The 17,948-nt window shown below is 50.9% G+C and overlaps 1 protein-coding gene across 5 annotated transcripts in view; it reads right to left on the bottom strand.

Annotated features, from left to right (window-relative positions):
* TNRC18 (trinucleotide repeat containing 18) overlaps positions 1-17,948 on the bottom strand; it is a 56,744-nt gene that overhangs the window by 17,736 nt on the left and 21,060 nt on the right. For 2 of the 5 annotated variants that reach the window (XM_075104824.1, XM_075104826.1), the window contains exons 4-15: positions 16,010-16,112; positions 15,378-15,583; positions 15,017-15,163; positions 14,318-14,502; positions 13,118-13,541; positions 11,674-12,621; positions 10,851-11,026; positions 9,963-10,099; positions 9,373-9,501; positions 7,316-7,490; positions 5,929-6,292; positions 3,077-3,358 (exon numbers count right to left, since the gene is read on the bottom strand). In XM_075104824.1, the coding sequence (XP_074960925.1) occupies positions 3,077-3,358; positions 5,929-6,292; positions 7,316-7,490; positions 9,373-9,501; positions 9,963-10,099; positions 10,851-11,026; positions 11,674-12,621; positions 13,118-13,541; positions 14,318-14,502; positions 15,017-15,163; positions 15,378-15,583; positions 16,010-16,112 (3,276 nt within the window). The remainder of the gene's footprint in view (positions 1-3,076; positions 3,359-5,928; positions 6,293-7,315; positions 7,491-9,372; positions 9,502-9,962; positions 10,100-10,850; positions 11,027-11,673; positions 12,622-13,117; positions 13,542-14,317; positions 14,503-15,016; positions 15,164-15,377; positions 15,584-16,009; positions 16,113-17,948) is intronic. The other 3 variants (XM_075104827.1, XM_075104825.1, XM_075104828.1) reach the window with 3 other exon arrangements.

Raw genomic sequence — 17,948 nt, 5'->3', positions numbered from 1 at the left:
TTTCCTCTACAAGGTCACTGAAAGAAAAACCACAAGCTTTGCCCGTTATCAGAACAGCAACGTGGTGTTTGGTCTGCAAGAAAGCAGCATGTCCCTACCTCTTCTATCTCAAATCAGATGAAAACAGGTCTTCCTGCACCTACTCCTACCTCTTACATAGATATTGGCAGGGCCATGGACAGCCAGTTACCCTGATACTAGGACAGTTTGCATCATGGCCCAGAAACCTTTAAGGACAGTGGTAGAGCCCCTGCAGGCAGCACAGTGGCTTCTCATCTTGGACCCATCCGCAAATCCTTCCCTTTTCTGGGTTAAGGCACTCTCCAAAGGAAGGTCTGCAAACAGTAAAGCATTTCTGGAGTCCTCAAACACATACACACAAGCAAATCTTCCATGCAAGACTCTTCATGGACAGAGGAAAGTCAAAAGTAGACAGCAATCATCTCCAAAATTAAAATAACCAAAAGAATGCAAAGAGCTACGTATCATTATTCATGGAGGTAACATCGAAACATCTGAGGCTGACAGATGACATAAAGAAAAGGTATTTTGCCTACCTACATAACAATGGTCAAGGTTCAGGTTCATGGCTAGTGACCCTCGCTGAGAAGTGTCTGCCCTACAACCAGCCAACCACTTTGCTTCTTTAGTGCAGCGTGAGAGCAAATGCAAGAGACCGACACAGACATTCAAAGCATCATGGATAGGGGCAGGGGTGAAAGGGTTGGTCAAGCAGCTGCAAGGAGAAAGCGAGCACTTCTAGAAAAGCTGAGGTTATTAATCGGTTTAGTATCAGGGAAAGCCATTAGAAACCCTATTACCCAAATATCCCTTCAAGTAATGCTTCTGAGAAAGAACAACCAAAAAAAATATCATTTGCAGAAAAAACCAAAACTGTAACCAACAATCCCTCCCTGCCTCCCCCTCCATGCCCACCTCCCGCCCCAGGAGGTTTGCATCTTTGGGTTCCCCACCATTAAATGACACCCCAGCGGGATTTACAATTCATTTCCCCATTTGTTCCAGATTCCCCAACCTCCTCCCATATCCCCTTCCCTCCCCAGACTTTATCCCATAAAACTGGGATTTTTTTTTTAAAGCAGACAGGTTACTTGCAAAATAGACAAAGCCAGTTAAGGACAAGTTACCTATCTGCTTACCTGAAGCAAAACCAAAAAGCAAACCCAAAAAACCCTCAAGAACTTGGCACCTAAAAAGGATTGATATCCTCAAAATTTCCAACAGCAGCAAAATAAACAAAGAAAAGATGCAGGAAGGAACAGGGAAGGGAAGAATGGAAGTTAATGCAGACTCTTCATGGAAATGTGGCAATCTCACCCCCTTACATAAAATCCACTGTCCCCAGAACTGTTTAGCTTCTCTAAAGAACAATTTTTTTTTTTGAAACATGTATTTCTCTCTTTTGGGTTTTCTTTGAAATGCATTGGTGGGTCCAGCCCAGAGCCACATCAAACCAAATCAGTGTTTTGTATCTTTCTGCTGTGTTTGATAATTTTTTTTAACTTTAATTATCTTTCTTTGGATATTGGGTTTGGAGGGAAAAAAAAACAAAACAGGTACATGAAGGAAATTAAAATCAAAAAAACTAAGAAAAAACAAAACAAAAGCAAAACTATCCAGCCCTGTTTTCAATTAACAGCAGTCTGAGCAGTATGAAATACTAAAAGAATTTTGCTGTGCTACATCCAGATCTGCCATGTAACTTAGATTATAATAACTGGGGATGCTCTTGCTTAGCATTCAGCCCAGACGAGCTACTTTCTTTTGGGAGCCGAGGGCTCATTAAAATGACCTTTCCCCATGATTATTATTTAATGAGTGCGCTCTAAAACAGAAACCCCTTGTGTCTCTGGAGGAAAAGTCTCAAGTAATCTCTTTTCCCACTGAAGTACTAATGACAGGCTGACAAAAAAAAGCTGCAAGAAGAAAATTGGGGTGAGGGTGAGGGAGGGAAACTGCAGAGTCAAATTTAATGCAGTAATTGCCACATCCTTGAACACCGTGGGTTATGTCTGGGCATCTGAAAAAAATTACCACCCAAAAAGAATCGTAAAAACTTGCCATATACATTTTAAAAAGTGAGGAAAAAGATTTTCTAGCTGTTAAATAATGGGGACCTTATAGACAGCACCCTCCTGCAGCAGCCACAAGGACCAAGTGTCCCCATATTTAATCTTCCTACCTCGAGAGAATCTATCAACACAGGAAACAAACCAAAATAAGAAAAAAACAAAACTGGGTGAACAAAATAAAAAATTAATTAAAGGGGTTCGGGGGGGGAGGCGGGGAAAGGCCTAGGCTTAATCTGGACAAAGGCAGCAGGGATATTTGAATAATAGAGAGTACCCCAGACTAGGTTAATTCCAGTTCTACTCATGGGGAGTGGGAGCAGGAGGGGGATGCAGAGCAGGATGAAGTGAAGCGGCAACCTAATCGCCTGATAAGAGACACAGCAAGAGAGACAAGGTACACAGGTTTAGTTAAAAATGAACTCGATATGTTTAATAAAGCTTGGTATACCAAATCGCAGTACAAACATCAAGTCACACGGCCACACAACAGTATCCCGGTATTTTAAAAAAAAAAAGAAAAAAGAAAAAAGAGAAAAAAAGTAAAGTAATTTAAAAAAAGCTCCTTTCAAACTTCTATAAGGCTCATGCCAAAATAAGATAATAAGAAATAAAATAATAATGGTAATAATAATAATATAATGGTGGTGGTGGCAGCAAGGAAGAAAGTGAGGGAAAAACTGAAGGGAGGAAGGGAACAGGAAAGCAGGGAGAGGTGGACACTAAAACCCAGTTGATAGAAAAGCTCTAAAAGAGCCAGCCAGTAATAATATCACAATGATACAGGCACAAAAAGGATAAAAAATAAATGTCGGGCTGATAAAGCAGGCTACGCTGCCAAGAACAAAGATGGCCGCCCTGGCTCCGACCATCAAAATGGCTGACCCCGGCCCGCCAGGCCCCTCGCTCGCCCTCCACCCCACCTGCTCCCACACAGACATGGCAGAGGGGTGCGTTTGGGGTTGCGTTTGCTATAAGCTAGTAACCTTGATCGAACGAGTCCTCCGAGGAGTCGCTGAAGGAAGATCCCGCCTCGGCCTCCCGCAGCAGCAGGCAGAAGGGCTGCTTCCGGCCCACCGCCGCCTTTGGCTTCAGCGGCCGCCCGGCCGCCGTGCTGCGGGGGGCCGCCTTGGGGCCACTGGCCACCCGGCCACCCTTCCTGGCTGCCACACTGTAGAGACTGGGCGGCCGCGGCTTAGGGGCGGATGGGGGCTGCGCCGGCCACTCGTCCCTCAAGGATCCCTCCTCCTCCTCCTCCGAGTCTGTATCTGTGATCAAAGTGGGTGGGAAGAGCATTATGTCAGAGAATGGGGGTTTGGGGGTTTTGGGGTGGGTTTTTTTGGGGGGTGCTTTGGTGTGTTTCTTTCTGAACAGGCTGTAAACCAGGAGGGGAAAGCGGCTGCAGGAGGGGCTGCGTGCCACCATTTTTCCAGCCCTGCCAGGTCCCTCCATCACAAGGCTTGGGCTCAGCAAAAGTGGGAGGCAAATAAACACAGAAATATGTATTTCCTTCTTTCAGTCAGAAATAGACACTCTCCACCTAGGCCAAGCAACTCCTGTCCTCCCTTGAGACAGGATCCAAGGGGTGTTTTCAGCTCAGGAGCAGAAAACTGAGGTAGACTTTTCTGCTATGAAGATGTCCATCAAAGGCACAGCAATGCCAACAACCAGGCCATCGACCTGAATTAGTCTTAACCATGGTTATGGTCAACACTATGACCTAAATCTCCTTTTCTACATGAACCCAACTCTCCCAGAGGATTTTCCACAGAGGCAGCAGGAGTGAGCCCAGATGCCAAGCAAGCAAGATGTCTAACTCCAAACGCCTAACTCCAAACATGCCACCTCAGATGCTCTGCAGTGTGCAATACAAAGGACACTGAGACGGAGCAGGGACGAAGCCGCTCTTTAGTCCATGAACTGTGGCTTTACAAAGCTGCCAAGCCCCACGGGCAGTGAGAAGTTATCCAACAGTCCCCTCTGGCATCTGATGAGTGAAACGAGAAGTATACAGTACTCCTGGATGCAATAAAAAGCAGGTATGAATTGTCACCTCCTGGCTCATAAACGCACCACCAGCTCCACAACGTTACAGACATTGTGGCGGCGACCGTTCCAGTCTGTGAGCAGCAGCAGATGTTCTCTGGTGTCAGCCCAGGTCAGCCATTACTCCCCACCTCCACTGAATTTGTTGTAGAGATGAAGGAACAAGGAATATCAAGTTTAGGAGGCCCAAAGCCCAAATACACAAATTATTTTGGCCATCTGACTTCTGTAAAAATCTCTGGGAATAGGATGCTCAGCTCACCCTTTGGATCTATGCCCAAGGTTTTCAGGACTCCAGCTAGAAAATCATGAGGTTAGGAGGCAGAAGTAGTTGGCACCAGTCCCACTTCTCCTCCGCCACAAGAGCAGCCCACCAGTCATGGGAGGTGCTGCCATATGCTCGACCTGCCTCCCCAAATCCATCACGCTTGAGTGACCAAATGACAGGCTAAAGCCCTTTCCTTGAACCTGCACACAGCTGACAAGTCATGCACCAAAGCTGAGCCATTTCAGAGTTGGTCCCTCAGTGACAACGACCCTCCTGCACTGAGATTCGTGTGGTGAAAGGGCACCTTCTTACACCAGGAGGCTTGCTGGAGAGGAGAGGGGTGAAACAGCAGCTCCCTTAGCTCTAGGAGGGAGGTTTTGTTCATGAAACCACAGTACCGAGTGCCAGGCACACCAAAAGCTCCCTCTGCCACAGGCCAAGGCTTTTTGCTCCAGCAACAGCCCGTACCTCCTATCCCCATTAGCTCCACAGCTCCCAGTTTAGGAGCCATGTGTCTGTTCTTGGGAGCGAAGCACATTCAAGAGCAAAACTGTTGAGTGGTGCGTATAGCACAACCAGCCAAAGGCTGTGTTCAAGTCCAGTGGACACAACGACTCCTATTTTGCCATGTAAATGGCTACTTTCATGCCAAACATTTGTTCAGCTGGAGAATCACTAGCTTCTCCATTAGTGAATTTTCTAAACCGGTGTTGCACCAAGAGATACATTTGTTATGCATACAAACACCCCACAAGAGTTTTAACATGGGACTTAAAATAGCTGCAAGCAAAGGAAAAGATGCACATGCAAGTGAGCTAAGACAATTACACAACCAGGCCTCAGACCACAAATTCTAAGACCCTCTCTGCCCTGTTGTCTGCCTGAACCATTAAAGACTCTTCTACCCCTGGTTCTACCACCCTCCCAACACCATCTGCAATTCAGGTTTTTCCTTCTCTGACAGGGAAGACAGATGGGAAGGCTGAGCACAATCAGCCAGGAACCAAGCATGACACTGAGGAAGGGCAGGAGGAGGCTTACGAACATCAGTGCCCCTTGGCAGCCTTTGCCTTCTCCAAATACCTCCATGGCATAATCCTAAGACCATTCCTACCCAACTCACCAAGGACCCTGAAAGTCAACCATTAACCACCTCCTGGAGCAGAGGCTATGAGTCCTCATCTGACAGGTAGATGGAGAGTGTCTACTCCCACCAAAAGCAAGGACATAGATCAACTTCTATTTCAAAGTGTTTTTCCCCACTGATGATCAGTACCACACAGGCCAGGAAGAGATGCACTGATATTGTTTAGCTCTTGGATGGCAAGTTGGGCGGACAACTCACACTCACCCCAAAGACACAGTAGCATTGATTAGGCATGGAGGAGGTCACCTTTCACTCATGGGCAAAACTAGATGCATAAAAAGACCCCTTCCAAGAGGCCATAAACCCCCACCACAAGCCCCCACAACAAATTACACCATAAGAAGAGATATGAGAGAGATAAATCAGGGGTTACTTACTATAGGAGTAGCTGCTAACTTCAGATATTGCTGGTGAATGGGAAACCTTGAGCTGATTTTTGACTTTTAACCCCACCTCCATCTTCTTCATTTTGGCAGCCACTTTGTTTTTACCTTCCTTGGTGGTTTTCAGTGACAGGCCCAGGCTCTTGGCCAGACTCTTCTTCTCATCCTTGCTCGGCAGAGCCTCATGGGGTGGGAGGTACCTGCTGCCACCTCCACTAGCTTTCGGCTTTCCCCCAGAGCTGTCGGCAAACTTGAAAGGGGATTTGAGCTTGTCTTGTTTGGTGAGTGACAGGGCTTTGTCAAGCTTGCTGGCCAGCTGCTCCTGGTCCGATGGTACCTTCTTCTTCTTGAGCTTTAACTGCCAAGGTGAAAGGAGGAGACACAGGTGAATACAGAGCAAGTATGGCAGACCTGAGAGATTTTACTAGCCCTCATAGAAGTCTCTCGTGCACGCTAGTTAATAGGGCCTCAGAATGACGGTTTTAAGCCCCAGTCACCATAACGCACCGTGGTGCTATGGAGGAAGATGTCAGCAAACAGCACAGCTTTATCCTTATCAAGCACTACAAAATCTCAAGATTAGCTTAGAAAAATTGAATTTTCTTCCAAAAGAAATACGTTCATAGAACATGTTTTGGAGTTCTTTTTTCTGAACACCTTCTGGTTTACAAGACATGTTTGGGTTGGTTTTACAAGCTTTTCTCTAAATCATGGGGATTAAAAATCTTCTTTACCCAAACATATATGGATTTCCACATAATCAACCAGCTCCAGAGGCTGGGATGCCAAAAAGACCCAAACACCTCTCAGCAAGAGCATCAGCACCACTGCATTACAGCCAGGGCTGCTATACCCTTTTCAGTATTTTCTTGCTTCTTGAAAAAAGTAAATATACTTTGCATGTGCTACAGCTAGATAACAGCAGCTGTAACCCAGTACTTCGCCTGTATGCATTTTGGATTTCATCAGCAGCTTAAAGCTCCAGTAAATATCTCATTGCCTCAACAGGAGCAGAAGAAAACCCTGCCTTTAAAATAGCAAGGTTGCGCTCCCTTTCCTCCCTCGCTTTTGGAAGTCCATTCCCCTCCACTGTCTCAACAGGCAAAGGGGTAAGACAAGCACTGCTCTGGATTCAGAGGCTTGAAGGCACTCGCCTCTCTGCTGCCTGCCAAAGAGGTCCAACCTCTGTAAGCCAACGTTAGCCTTTGCAAACACCCCTGTGCTGCACACACTCCTCTCATGAAGAGCTTCTAAACCCATGTGAACTGAGCGCAGATGCTCTGAGATCAGGACAAATTATCCAGTGCAAGCCAACACTAGCAAAGCCAGAAAAAGAACTGCTTTTGATCCATGGTTCCATGTTCCCCATGAGGGCACTGACCTCGTTTGAGAAGCTAGGAGCCGCATCATGCTCTTCCCAGCTCTGGTTCCTTCCTTTCATCTTGCCACCGCTGCTTTCCACATCCTCGTCCTCCTCCGGGAGGGCCCCTTTGTGCCTCTTCTTCATGCCCTCACCAGTCTCAGAGTCTTCAGAGAGCAACAAGGACTTGCTCAGTCTGCAAGCCAAGCACAGGATGGGTCAAGATGGGAGGCTTTCCTCCCTGTGATCCCCACCAAGATCAAACGTGAGGTTAAATGCCTCCTAGGACAGTGGGGATCCCTCAACAGGAGCCATGTCCACTGTGAAGACAGCAGTTTGGAAAAGGTTTTCCACCAAACAGGAGAGCCAAGGAGTCCTTCTTGTACACTCTCGGCCACCAGTACAGATGAGGGTGCCTGAAATCAGAGACCTGCAAGGTGGTCTCTGAAATGAAGTATTTGGTGTCTTGAGTAACAGCCACCGAAAAGTGCCTGATTTGGTACAGAGCAGCAGAGGGAAGGATAGACAGCTGAGCTGGCCCTGTAGGTCTTTTCCTACATCTACTTTCGAGGACTCTGCAGGTGCAGAGGGAGATCCCGAGGTCCAGGGAGGTGCTTCACTGCCCAGACACTTGTTCTGTTTGCTCAAGTATGAGCATGGAGGTGGTAAGGAACAGCCACACTGGGTGGCATAGAGGGACAAGGGCACTACAGGGACTGGCTTGCTCAAAAGACAGGCAATCCACTTTACAAGCCTGGCCCCTCTGTGAGAGGCTTTTGTGATCTGCATCTTTGGTCTCGCTTCAGGATTTGGGGGAAAAGGAGAGGGTAAATAAATGATTAAAAAAAAAAGAAAACCAAAAAATAAAGTAGGTGAGACTACAAGCACATCTTTCACTGCTCCCCAGCTGTGTCCAGTAACTATCTGATGGATAATCAGACAACACCTCAAGACCTCTACCAAGCCTCCATTAAAAGCTCTCATATGCCACCTCCTTCGCACTAAGCCTGCTGGCCCCAGTCATACCACCACCACCACAAAGCCAGTGACATGGGGCAGCCTCCTCAGCTTCCAGGCACTTCTCATCCCCTCCAGCTGCTCTGCTGACCTCTGTAGGCAGCTAAACCAACACCTCAGGCCCTGGACGTTGGCTGAGGGCACATCTCCATCTCCCATGCCAGGTTGCTCAAGCATTCCTGGAATGTGGTGACACGCACACACAACACAATCACGCACACACACATGCATAACTCCAGCCACCTCTGGATGCCTCCAGCCTGTCCAGCCATCCAAACAACAGGAGCAAAACACAAAGCCACCGAGAGGACAGATTTTCAGAAGCCCATGGTCAGTGGGAGCTGGGCACCTGAATCTAATTTTTAGTCTTGAAAGGACATTTGCAAAAATACATAGCACACAGGGAGACGGCTCGCAGGTGCCTTCCCATTGGAGGGACTGGGCCATCTACAGATGGTTAGATGGCCAATACTGGTGAGATCCAGGCATCCAAACAAGCGCAGCTGGACTTCCAAAACAGAAGAAAGTGGAGGACAGAATGAGAGGTCAGGCAAAACCAGCTCCCACTGATTAAGGGAACAGGAGATGAAGACAGCAGAAACACAGCAGAAAGGCCCTACGAAGTAGATAACCTCGAACAGTCCTGTTCTTCCAGTTTTTGATATCAGCATCAATTAGCTCTACAGCACCTGCTTGCACCATCCACTCTCCTGAAAAGACACAAGGATGTACTCGCTGACACCAAGAGCTTGCCTCCAGGTCCCTGCCCAGTCAGCTGCTCCTATCACCTCACCACTGCACAACTCAGCCTGTCCTACTTGCACGCAACACCACAGACACGTGCTCTACCAGCAGGGAGGGAGGAGGCTGGCAGTGTACTCCCACTGCAAGGACACACTCATGTTAAATGCACACACTTCCACAACACCACTGCTGCCAGAGACCGGCCTGCCAACACAATGCCACGGCGAGCCCCCACTGCATCCGAGATGCTCTCCCCAAGTAAGACCCTGGTGCAGCGACCCTGCCATTTTCCCCTCTTCCCCAGATTCCAGCCTTACTTTCCACTCTTGCTGTCACTCTTCCCTCTCTCCTTAATGGGTGACAGAGCGCTTGATCCAAGTTTCCTCTTCCTGGGCCTTCCAGGGCCTCTTCTCGCCAAGCTTCTACTTTTCTCGTCATGCTTTTCCCTTTAAAAAAACCACACGCTTCACTGTTAACCAAGGCAACAAAAAAAAGGCAAAGAAAAAAAGCAAAATCAAATTTTGCAACCAAAAAGCAAAATAAATAGGAAAGAAAAAATAAAGGAAATAAATCCAAAAAAAACCAAGAAAATGGGAAAAAAATTAAAAGAAAGCAAGCCAGAAGGGGAGCCAACCCAGAACCTTCGCCTGTCACCAAACTGCTAAACTGAGCTGCTGAAGCCAAGGTTGTCTCTAATACGGTCTCCCAGCTGCATTCACCAGTGATCAGGTTGTTGTGTCACATAGCCTAGGAGTGTGTTGTGCAAAGCTCTGGCGGACCATACCAGGAGGAGAGGAGAGGAGAGGAGACAGGGAGGGATGAAGGGCTGTTTTCTCTCCCGGACCAAGAGGCAGTGAAAGTGCCCAGCTGGAAAAAGAAAAGACCGAGTGAGCAGCCTGCGACTTACTCGGAGTCCCTGCGCCGCTGCAGCTTCACCAACTCCCGCTGCTTCTCCTTGTACCGGCGCTGCAGCTCCGCCAGCCTCATCCTGTAGTCCAGCTCCATTGCATCCATGTTCTCAATGGCCGATTTGATGGAGTACATCTGGGGTGGGAAGACAGGAGTGGGCAAGAAGGTCAGGACATGTCCAGGCCCCTACCTAGAGTGGTGTGGCGCACACCTGGATGCCCTTGCGATGGCCAAGATCTGCAGCCTGCCAGGGAAGCCCTCCATGCTTACAGTGGAGCAGAGCACCCTCACCCACAACAAGCACGGTCCTAGAGCAGTACCCGGGCAAAACCAGTCAAGCAAATATTTTCTGTGGCTTGTGCATGGGATGGTATCAGCTTTGAGGGAGAGCAACCCTGGGAAAGAACCTGCAGGATAAAATACACCCATGGAGTCTCTTTTCCCTCATTTAAAAAGACAGATCAAAATATTCCGTCTTGGAACACTTACTTGCTGGGTATGAAATAATTTGTCAGTCTCTCCCATAGGGAAGAGTCAGCAAAGACAAAACAAGGAAAAACCCTTCTGCCACTATCTTTATTTATCCCTCCCCACCAAAGTAGTAACATCTGAGTTCCTGCTGGCTTGGTATTTTAAACACCGCTTCTAGGGCTGCCGAGGGTCCTGCTGAGATCAATGGTGTTGATTCACAAACAGGGGAGGAAGCTAAATTGCACCACACTGACTCCTGCATAGCTATGAACGTGATGCAAGGGAAGTGCCGGCTCGCTTTGCTGAATGCAGAAGGGCAACACAAGCCAGGTGGCAAACTGCGGCTGGAAGAGCAAGCTGCGGTGAATGGATGCACCGTGGCTTTTCAGGCTCAGCCACACTAGGAGCTACTTACGGGTTCATCTTTCTTCTGCATCCAGCTGTACTTTTTGTTGGGATTCAGCTCTCGAGGCAGCCGGATGGTTTTCAGACTTTCCATAAAGGGGGTGGAAAGTACTTCCATGAGCATGTGGGTGCTGGCAGCCAGCAAACTCTCCAGTGTTGGCCGGACAGGGAAACTCTCTGGACCTGCTGAGGACAGAAAAAAAATGCTGTAGAGGTTCACTTTCCAAGACTGCTCCTCCAGCAGGCACAAAGGGAGGCTGATGTCCCTTTCTGGACCATGGCAGCCCAAGGAGCCTCCCAGCCACCCTTGGCTCCCACTTGAGACCTCTTGTTGTGCCCAGCCGTGGTGCAACTGGCAGTTCCCATCACGTCTCGCCTCAGGAAGTTACTGGAAGGTGAGATCTTTTCAGGACCTGCCAAGCTCTTGGAAAGCATCATCTGGAGCTACTGGGGCCTCTTGTGCCAAACCCCAACAGACTGTAGACTCAGTGCCTGCCAGAAGGGTGTTACCCTGGCAGCTCCCAGCAAGTGGGGCTCCGTTTCCGCTACACATACCACAAACTGTCTAGACATGGCGAGGGCCTTTGGAAGGGGAGAGCAGTACAAAAGCTACACGTAGCTCAGCCTACTGCAACAAAAACCCTGCTCCAACCCCATCCAAACTACCCGCCGCTCCTGCAACTCAGGGCAATGCTCTCCTTGTTGCCTTGGCTGAAGCTGCAAGAGATCCCACCTCTGTCTCTGCTCCTCTGCCCGCACAGGGAGTGTCAGGGCCATATGCAGGGAGACCGAGCCTGGCCCAAGGCTGGCCAGACTCTGCACTCACTACTTACTTTGTATTTCTTGCTTCCTTTTCTCCAGCTCCATCTCTGCAATTTCACTCAGCAAAGTGATCCCTTGCAGGAAGGAGTGCTCCAAGGCCTGGTCAGGTAACACCTCCACCTTCATCTGCGACGGAGTGACGCTGGCGGTAGTCAGCAAGGAACAAGCCTGAGGCATTTCTGTGGCAGCCACCAAAGCGTTCATCCCAGCCAGCGGATCACCCGGCTTGATGTCCAGAGCTGGGATTTGGCAAGAGATTGCCTCTTCCGTGTAGGAAGGGATCTCTGGCCCCTGCTCCCCCTCTTCAGGCGGCAGGTTGGGAAACTCCCTCCCCCGGGGCACATCGGCACTCTGCAGATCCATGGCTACAGAGGCCTCCTCCCGCTGGGGCGTCAAGTCCATCTCAGGTGGCTCGTTCTCTGCATGCACGAGCGAACCGTCATAGTCCATGTGCACAGAGCAGGCTTCTGCTCCACTCCCAGTCTCTGCTTGGGCCTCTGCTTCTGCAGGGCAGGCCACAACCTGGTAAGGAGGTGGGCAGCTCTGGAGGCCTTCCTGGTCCTGCTCCATAGTACCCAGGGCTTCACCTTGATGCAACAGGAGATTGCAATTGTCCACATTCTGCACTGGGACGGCTGCAGAGGTGGTGATGTTCAGAGTCCCCATGTCCTGCTCACAGATGCCTTCTTGGCTTTCCTCCATCTGCACTTCTGATTTCACCCTCTCTTCCAAGGACTCCTCTTCTGCTGCTGCTTGGATAGGCTCTAGCATTTTGGATGGAGACAGGTGGATGGGCTTGACCTCTGGGGAAAGCTCCATGTGCTCAGAGCCTTCAGCAGGCAGCGGGACATCAGGAGCCAGGCCATCTGCATCAGACGCTGCGGTGGGCTGGAGGAGGTAGGGGTAGTGTCTTCCAAAGGAGGGAGGCAGGGACTGGAATGGATATCCTGGGGGGATCTCTGCAAGACATCAGAAGGGACAGGCTGTGTAATGGCCAGCTCTCCAAAGCACCTCCTTCACTAAGGCATAGAGACAGGTTCCCTTCATCTCATCTCTTCCTATTCTCAAGCAGTGGCTGCTTTGGGCACCTCTCTCCTGGCCAAGCTGCCACAGGCATCAGCACCCCAGAGGTCCCTTCTGCACTTTTCCAGCACTTTCTCGCAACTGGAGAGAGATCTGCCTCCTGCATCCTTCTTCCACGGAGACTTCAGCCCTGGAGGAACCAACCCAGGCTCGACCCAAGGGAAGAAGACAGCCCACAGCCCCAGGTGCCCCTAAGACCCAGGCATCAATCCAAGTCCATCACACCACCCCTGGTCCTTGTCTCTCCCCTGCCTTTTAGAGGAGCTATACAGTTTTCTCTAGAGGAAGGGATGGAAGCAGGAAAGAGCTGAGGAGAAAAAGGGAGGCAGGCAAAAAATAAAACGGGACTCTGCCAAAGCAGGGCTCTCTTACCTGGGAACAAGGCCTGATATGGACCAGCAGCCTCTTTTTCCAGCTCCAGGTCTTTCTTCTCCACGGTCTCGGGCACCTCTTCCTTTGGAGGGATGGCAGGGGCAGGGGGTGGAGAGGCAGGGGGCGGGCTGGAAGGATGGGAGCTGGGGGTGGCAGGGTACGAGTAGGCTGGCTGCGAAGGTGGCTCCTCCATCTTTTGGATCACCTCAGCTTTGAGCACAGACACGGGCGAGGCCCTGGGAGAGAGGGGAGGTGGACTCACAGCCTTGCTGTAGGACGTTGAGGCGCTGGGAGACAGCACAGGTGGTTTTCGGTGCACCAGTCCCGGGGCAGAGGAGGAAAGGCCTGATTTGGCACTGTCCAGGCTCCGTTTCGTCACCTTCTCCTCCATATCTGCACGCTGCTCGTTTGCCTTCAACCTCTCCTGCAACAAGAACAAAGCAAAACTCAGCACAACATCTCCACCTGCTTCTGGAAAGCGCAGATCTACCACCAAACGAGACTAAACCATGGTCTTATCAAACATGGAATGGGATAAACCACATGTTCCTCAGTGCAACACCATTTTAAGGCTAATGTGATGGAGGGGGATGCTAATATGTAATAGTTTTCTTCACAAATTCCCAGCTCCAGGAGTCACATGAAGGGTGTCTCAACTTTCACTTGCAACCAAAGCAAACCACTTCTATTTCTATGTCTCCAGCCTAGCAAGCACACATGTAAAATGAAGGCTGAAAACCAGATGACCACTATAAAAATGAAATGGGTGTAAAACACCCAAACGAAAGCTCACAATTTCCAAAATCATTTGGTAAATAGGAGCTGGCTCCAGGACCCAGTGTTATTGCTGCCAGTATTGCAGCTGCTTCTCTGAGCCACTCAGGTTTTTTTGGGAGCTGACCAGGGATGAAACCACTCAACTAAACAGAGACATCCCTAGGGAAGGAATCCAGGTCACACTGCTGCTGGGCAGCTCTCCTGACAGCACTGCTCAACAGCTCTACACCAAACCCCGCCAAAACCCACCCTGACTGTGCAGGATGCACTGAATGCATCATATCCCAGGGATCAGGGCAGGATCGCTCAATGCATCTGTACCCTTGAGACATACTTGCAACACTGACACAGCTGCTTTTTACCACTGGACACCCCAGCTTCAGGCTCATTTCATGTCCAAGCAAGAAGCTCTTGAAAACATACCACGAGCTGGGCGCTCCTCTGTAGTTCCATGGCATGGGCTGCTTGCTGCTGCAGAATGTACAGCTCATGCTGCCGCAGCAGCTGCTGATGGGAGAGGAGCTGGAGCTGGTGAGCATGCTGGAGGGAGCTCCTGGTTGGGGGGTACATTGCAGGCCACAGTGGGGGTGCCCGGTCCATCAGCTCCGCTGGGGAATGAGCAGAGATGCCGTCAGGGAGGCAGGAGGATGGGGATGGCTAGAGAATTCAGGATCATGCAGGGCAACTATCTCTACCCCAATCCCAGGGTGTGGGGGACGCCAAACATCAGGCTATGCAGAAATGCAACCAGAAGTGCAGAGGGGAAAGGGTGCTGTCTTACCTTCAGCAGCCCCACTCCCACCACCCATGGGTCCTAGGGCCACCTGACTTGCTTTGCTCCCTATGCACCCTTGGTCTGGCACACCCTGGCTGAGCCCACGAGTAGTTTCTCCTAACCAAGGACCCAAAGTCTACAGGGTCCTGCAGGGGATGAGGAGCCACTGCTGAAGATTACACATTCCTGTCTCTAAAACAAACCTAACAAGAGGCCCACTCACACCCACCCTACAGCTGCGGCTGCTGGTCCCCACAGGTACATATGCTCCTATCTAGCCCTCTCCAAAGCCTATGTCCTCCACAACTGTCAAGGCACAGTCCTCAGGGACGTGCTCGCATCCTTACCAAAGTGTGGCAAATGCTCGCTGGGGATCACAACAAGCTGCCCTGACTGCGGGTCTCTGGCAAACTGGTAAGCAGAAGGCAGGGCTCCCCCCATGGCAGGGGGGAAGCCTGGAGTCATGCCCTGGTGCAGGGAAGGATGACCAAGTCCTGGAAGAAGAAACACCACAGTCACAACTCAGGGGATGCAGGAAGCTCCTCTACCCACGCCAGAAGTCATTTACCATTTGATTGCTCCAAAATAACTCCTCCCCTTTCCCCTGTGATCAGACAGCAGCCTCACCGCAGACTTAGCAACACCTCTCCCTGAATTGCCTCAGTGCAAACAGCCCATGGACACATGGCTCCCCTCCAGGGCACTCACCGTAGGGGTGGCCAGCCAGCCACATGGAGGGGCTCCCCGTCCTGGGGAGCCAGGGGTGGGCTGCCAAGTGCGAAGCCGGGTCTGCAGACCAGCGCCCGGAACCTGTCAAGGCTGGGCCTCCCGTCACCATGAGGTTGGAGTTCAAACCATTCGTGGCGCAGCCGGAGGAGTGTATCCGGGCAAAATCTGCCAGCTCCTTGCTCTCTCTGGTCATGGGGGAGGCAAGAGAGAGAGTGAGAGAGGGTCTGAGTGCTGCAGGTAACTGTGCAGCTGCAGGAGCCCAGGGTTATGGACCAGTCTGCAAAGCAAGCATGTTTGCAAACTAGGGACAGATGCTCAAGGAGAGCTGTGACAGAGGTGGTTAACATCATGTCCAGACTAGAACAACCCATCTCTCCACCTCTCTGGAGCAAGCGTGGATTTGCAGCAGTCCATTAGGATTGCTCTGCTGCATGTTCGGGATCTCCCCAAAACCCCATGGTACCCCGCTCAGCACTCCTCTCCGCACCAGCAAAGCTGGCGCCAACAGCTTCACCAGGATGGATGCAACCCTGTCCCTCCTCCAGACAGGCTGTCCCCAAGCATGGCTTGTGGCACTGCAGCAAGAGACCCTGTCCTCCTCCAACCCTCACCTGAGCAGCTTCTCCTGATCCCGCTCCAAACGCCCTGCCAGGAGGTGGCTGTCCCGGTGGCGGCTCCTCTCATCCCCGCAATCATCTTCTGAGCGTCCGTGCCCTAAGAGACAGCCCAGCACCATCAGACATGAGAAAATGCCCAGGGAAAGCTGTCCCCTCTCCTCTGGGCATGGAGAGGCAGCACCCTGGGAGCCAGCACACCCAAATGCCACTGTCCCCAAGACTGCATCAGGTTCAAGCCCTAAAGGACAAGGCAACGCTGTCTATGTGATCAACATATTCTCACTAAGGCAGCTCCCGGTAGCACCCAGGTGTATGTGGTTTGAGGTCTGTGTCTTCAAGCCATCAAGGGACACACTCGCCAGGTCAGGCCGGTCTCCCACGACAGGACAGGCACCAGCCTGGGAGGAGCAGGACCAACAGGACCATTTTTGCTGAACAGTAGCAGATTTCCCATCTCAGGAGGAGACGAGGCCCGGCTACATCCCTGCATCAAACCACACAGTCCCGCTTAACACATCTCGCAGGGCAGGGATCTTATCTTTGCACCTTCTGAAGCACCTTCTGCTCTTGTAAACCAGTCTGGGAGCACTGGGTATGCTCCGAAGCCCTGCCCTTCTGCAACAGGCAGAACCAACACTATGGACTCGCACGAAACCAGCGTGCTCCACTCTGTAATTCAACCCGTTAGCAGGAATCTGCACTCCCACCCCAAGCCATGCAACAAGAAAGGGTCTGGCGAGGCAGGGGCACATATAGCAGATGCGGGCAAGAGTCCAAAAAGCGGGGGCTGGATGTTTGGCTCAAGAAACGGCTCATCCAGAATCAGAACAGCCTTGCAAATACACCTTGCACAGTAGCAACCACGTCTGCGAGAGGTTAAGAAGCACCTTCACAGGAAGAAACAGCAGCTCCTCACTGGCCATGGCAGGACTAGGTATTGGGGCCACCCTTCCCTTATTTTATCCAAGTTCTTCACCCCAGCTGCCTGACTTTAGGCTTGCTTTTCCCTAGTCTTCTCCCTCGCTTCTTTCTTACACATGAATTTTTCCATGATTCCCTGTTGCCCCTGTCCATGGTGATATGACCTGCTCCTAAATCCCAGCCCTGCTTGCTGCCAGCCAGTCTAACGGGACCAGGAGGAAGGTGTTTGCTTCCTCCCAGCTCTCGGTGCACCCTGCCAGCATATCCCCTGCCCAGGTGATGCTCTACACCCCACAGGGCTCAGCAGCACAGCATGGCCTCACACAGTTGCACCCCGGCTCCTGGCAGTCCTTTCCAAGGTCCTCCACTCTCCCGTCTGGATAAGGTTTGGCATCTCAGAACATTGAGTCTGTTCTGCTGACAGGCAGTCTTTTCAAGGAGGGCTCCACTGTGTATTTCCACAAACCTGGACAGCCCGTGTTTTTTTTGCTGTCAAGTCTCCAATTCCCTCAGCCTTTACTGTCAGAAGGAATCCAGGAACAAGACAACACCTCTCCCCGCTCCTCTCCCCAAGGCTCCTTCCATGGGCTTCAGGCAGGAAACAAAGATGCTTTAAAACCTGGCACACACCTCTCCCCTCCCCAGTGACTTTCCAGGGTCACCACGTTTCCCTCGCAGCCTGCCAGGACACCGCGTGCATGCAGTGGCTGTCCCCAGCCAGCCCCTCCTCGACCCACTGAATTACACCCCATGCAGGCTCTGCTGCTCAGTTTTACCACCCAGCTTCCAGGGCACAAGGCACCAGGGATCATAAATCCCTCCAGAGCCCCAGCATCCCTCCCTGCATCTCTGCCAGCATCCTCACTCACACACAAATCCCCTTCCACTCCCCAGCGCAGGTTTTCCCCTTTTAGAGCCCCTTTTCCTATTTATTTTCCCCTGTGGATGCCCAACTGCCTCTTCAGTGTCAGCACTATTGAGCAAGCCCTTGGTTAACTCGCAGCCTTCCTCC

The sequence above is a fragment of the Phalacrocorax aristotelis genome, chromosome 10, assembly GCF_949628215.1.
Source record: "Phalacrocorax aristotelis chromosome 10, bGulAri2.1, whole genome shotgun sequence".
In the NCBI taxonomy this organism is placed as follows: domain Eukaryota; kingdom Metazoa; phylum Chordata; class Aves; order Suliformes; family Phalacrocoracidae; genus Phalacrocorax; species Phalacrocorax aristotelis.
Note: the sequence above shows the minus strand (reverse complement) of the source record. Positions and strands in the feature narration are given on the sequence as shown.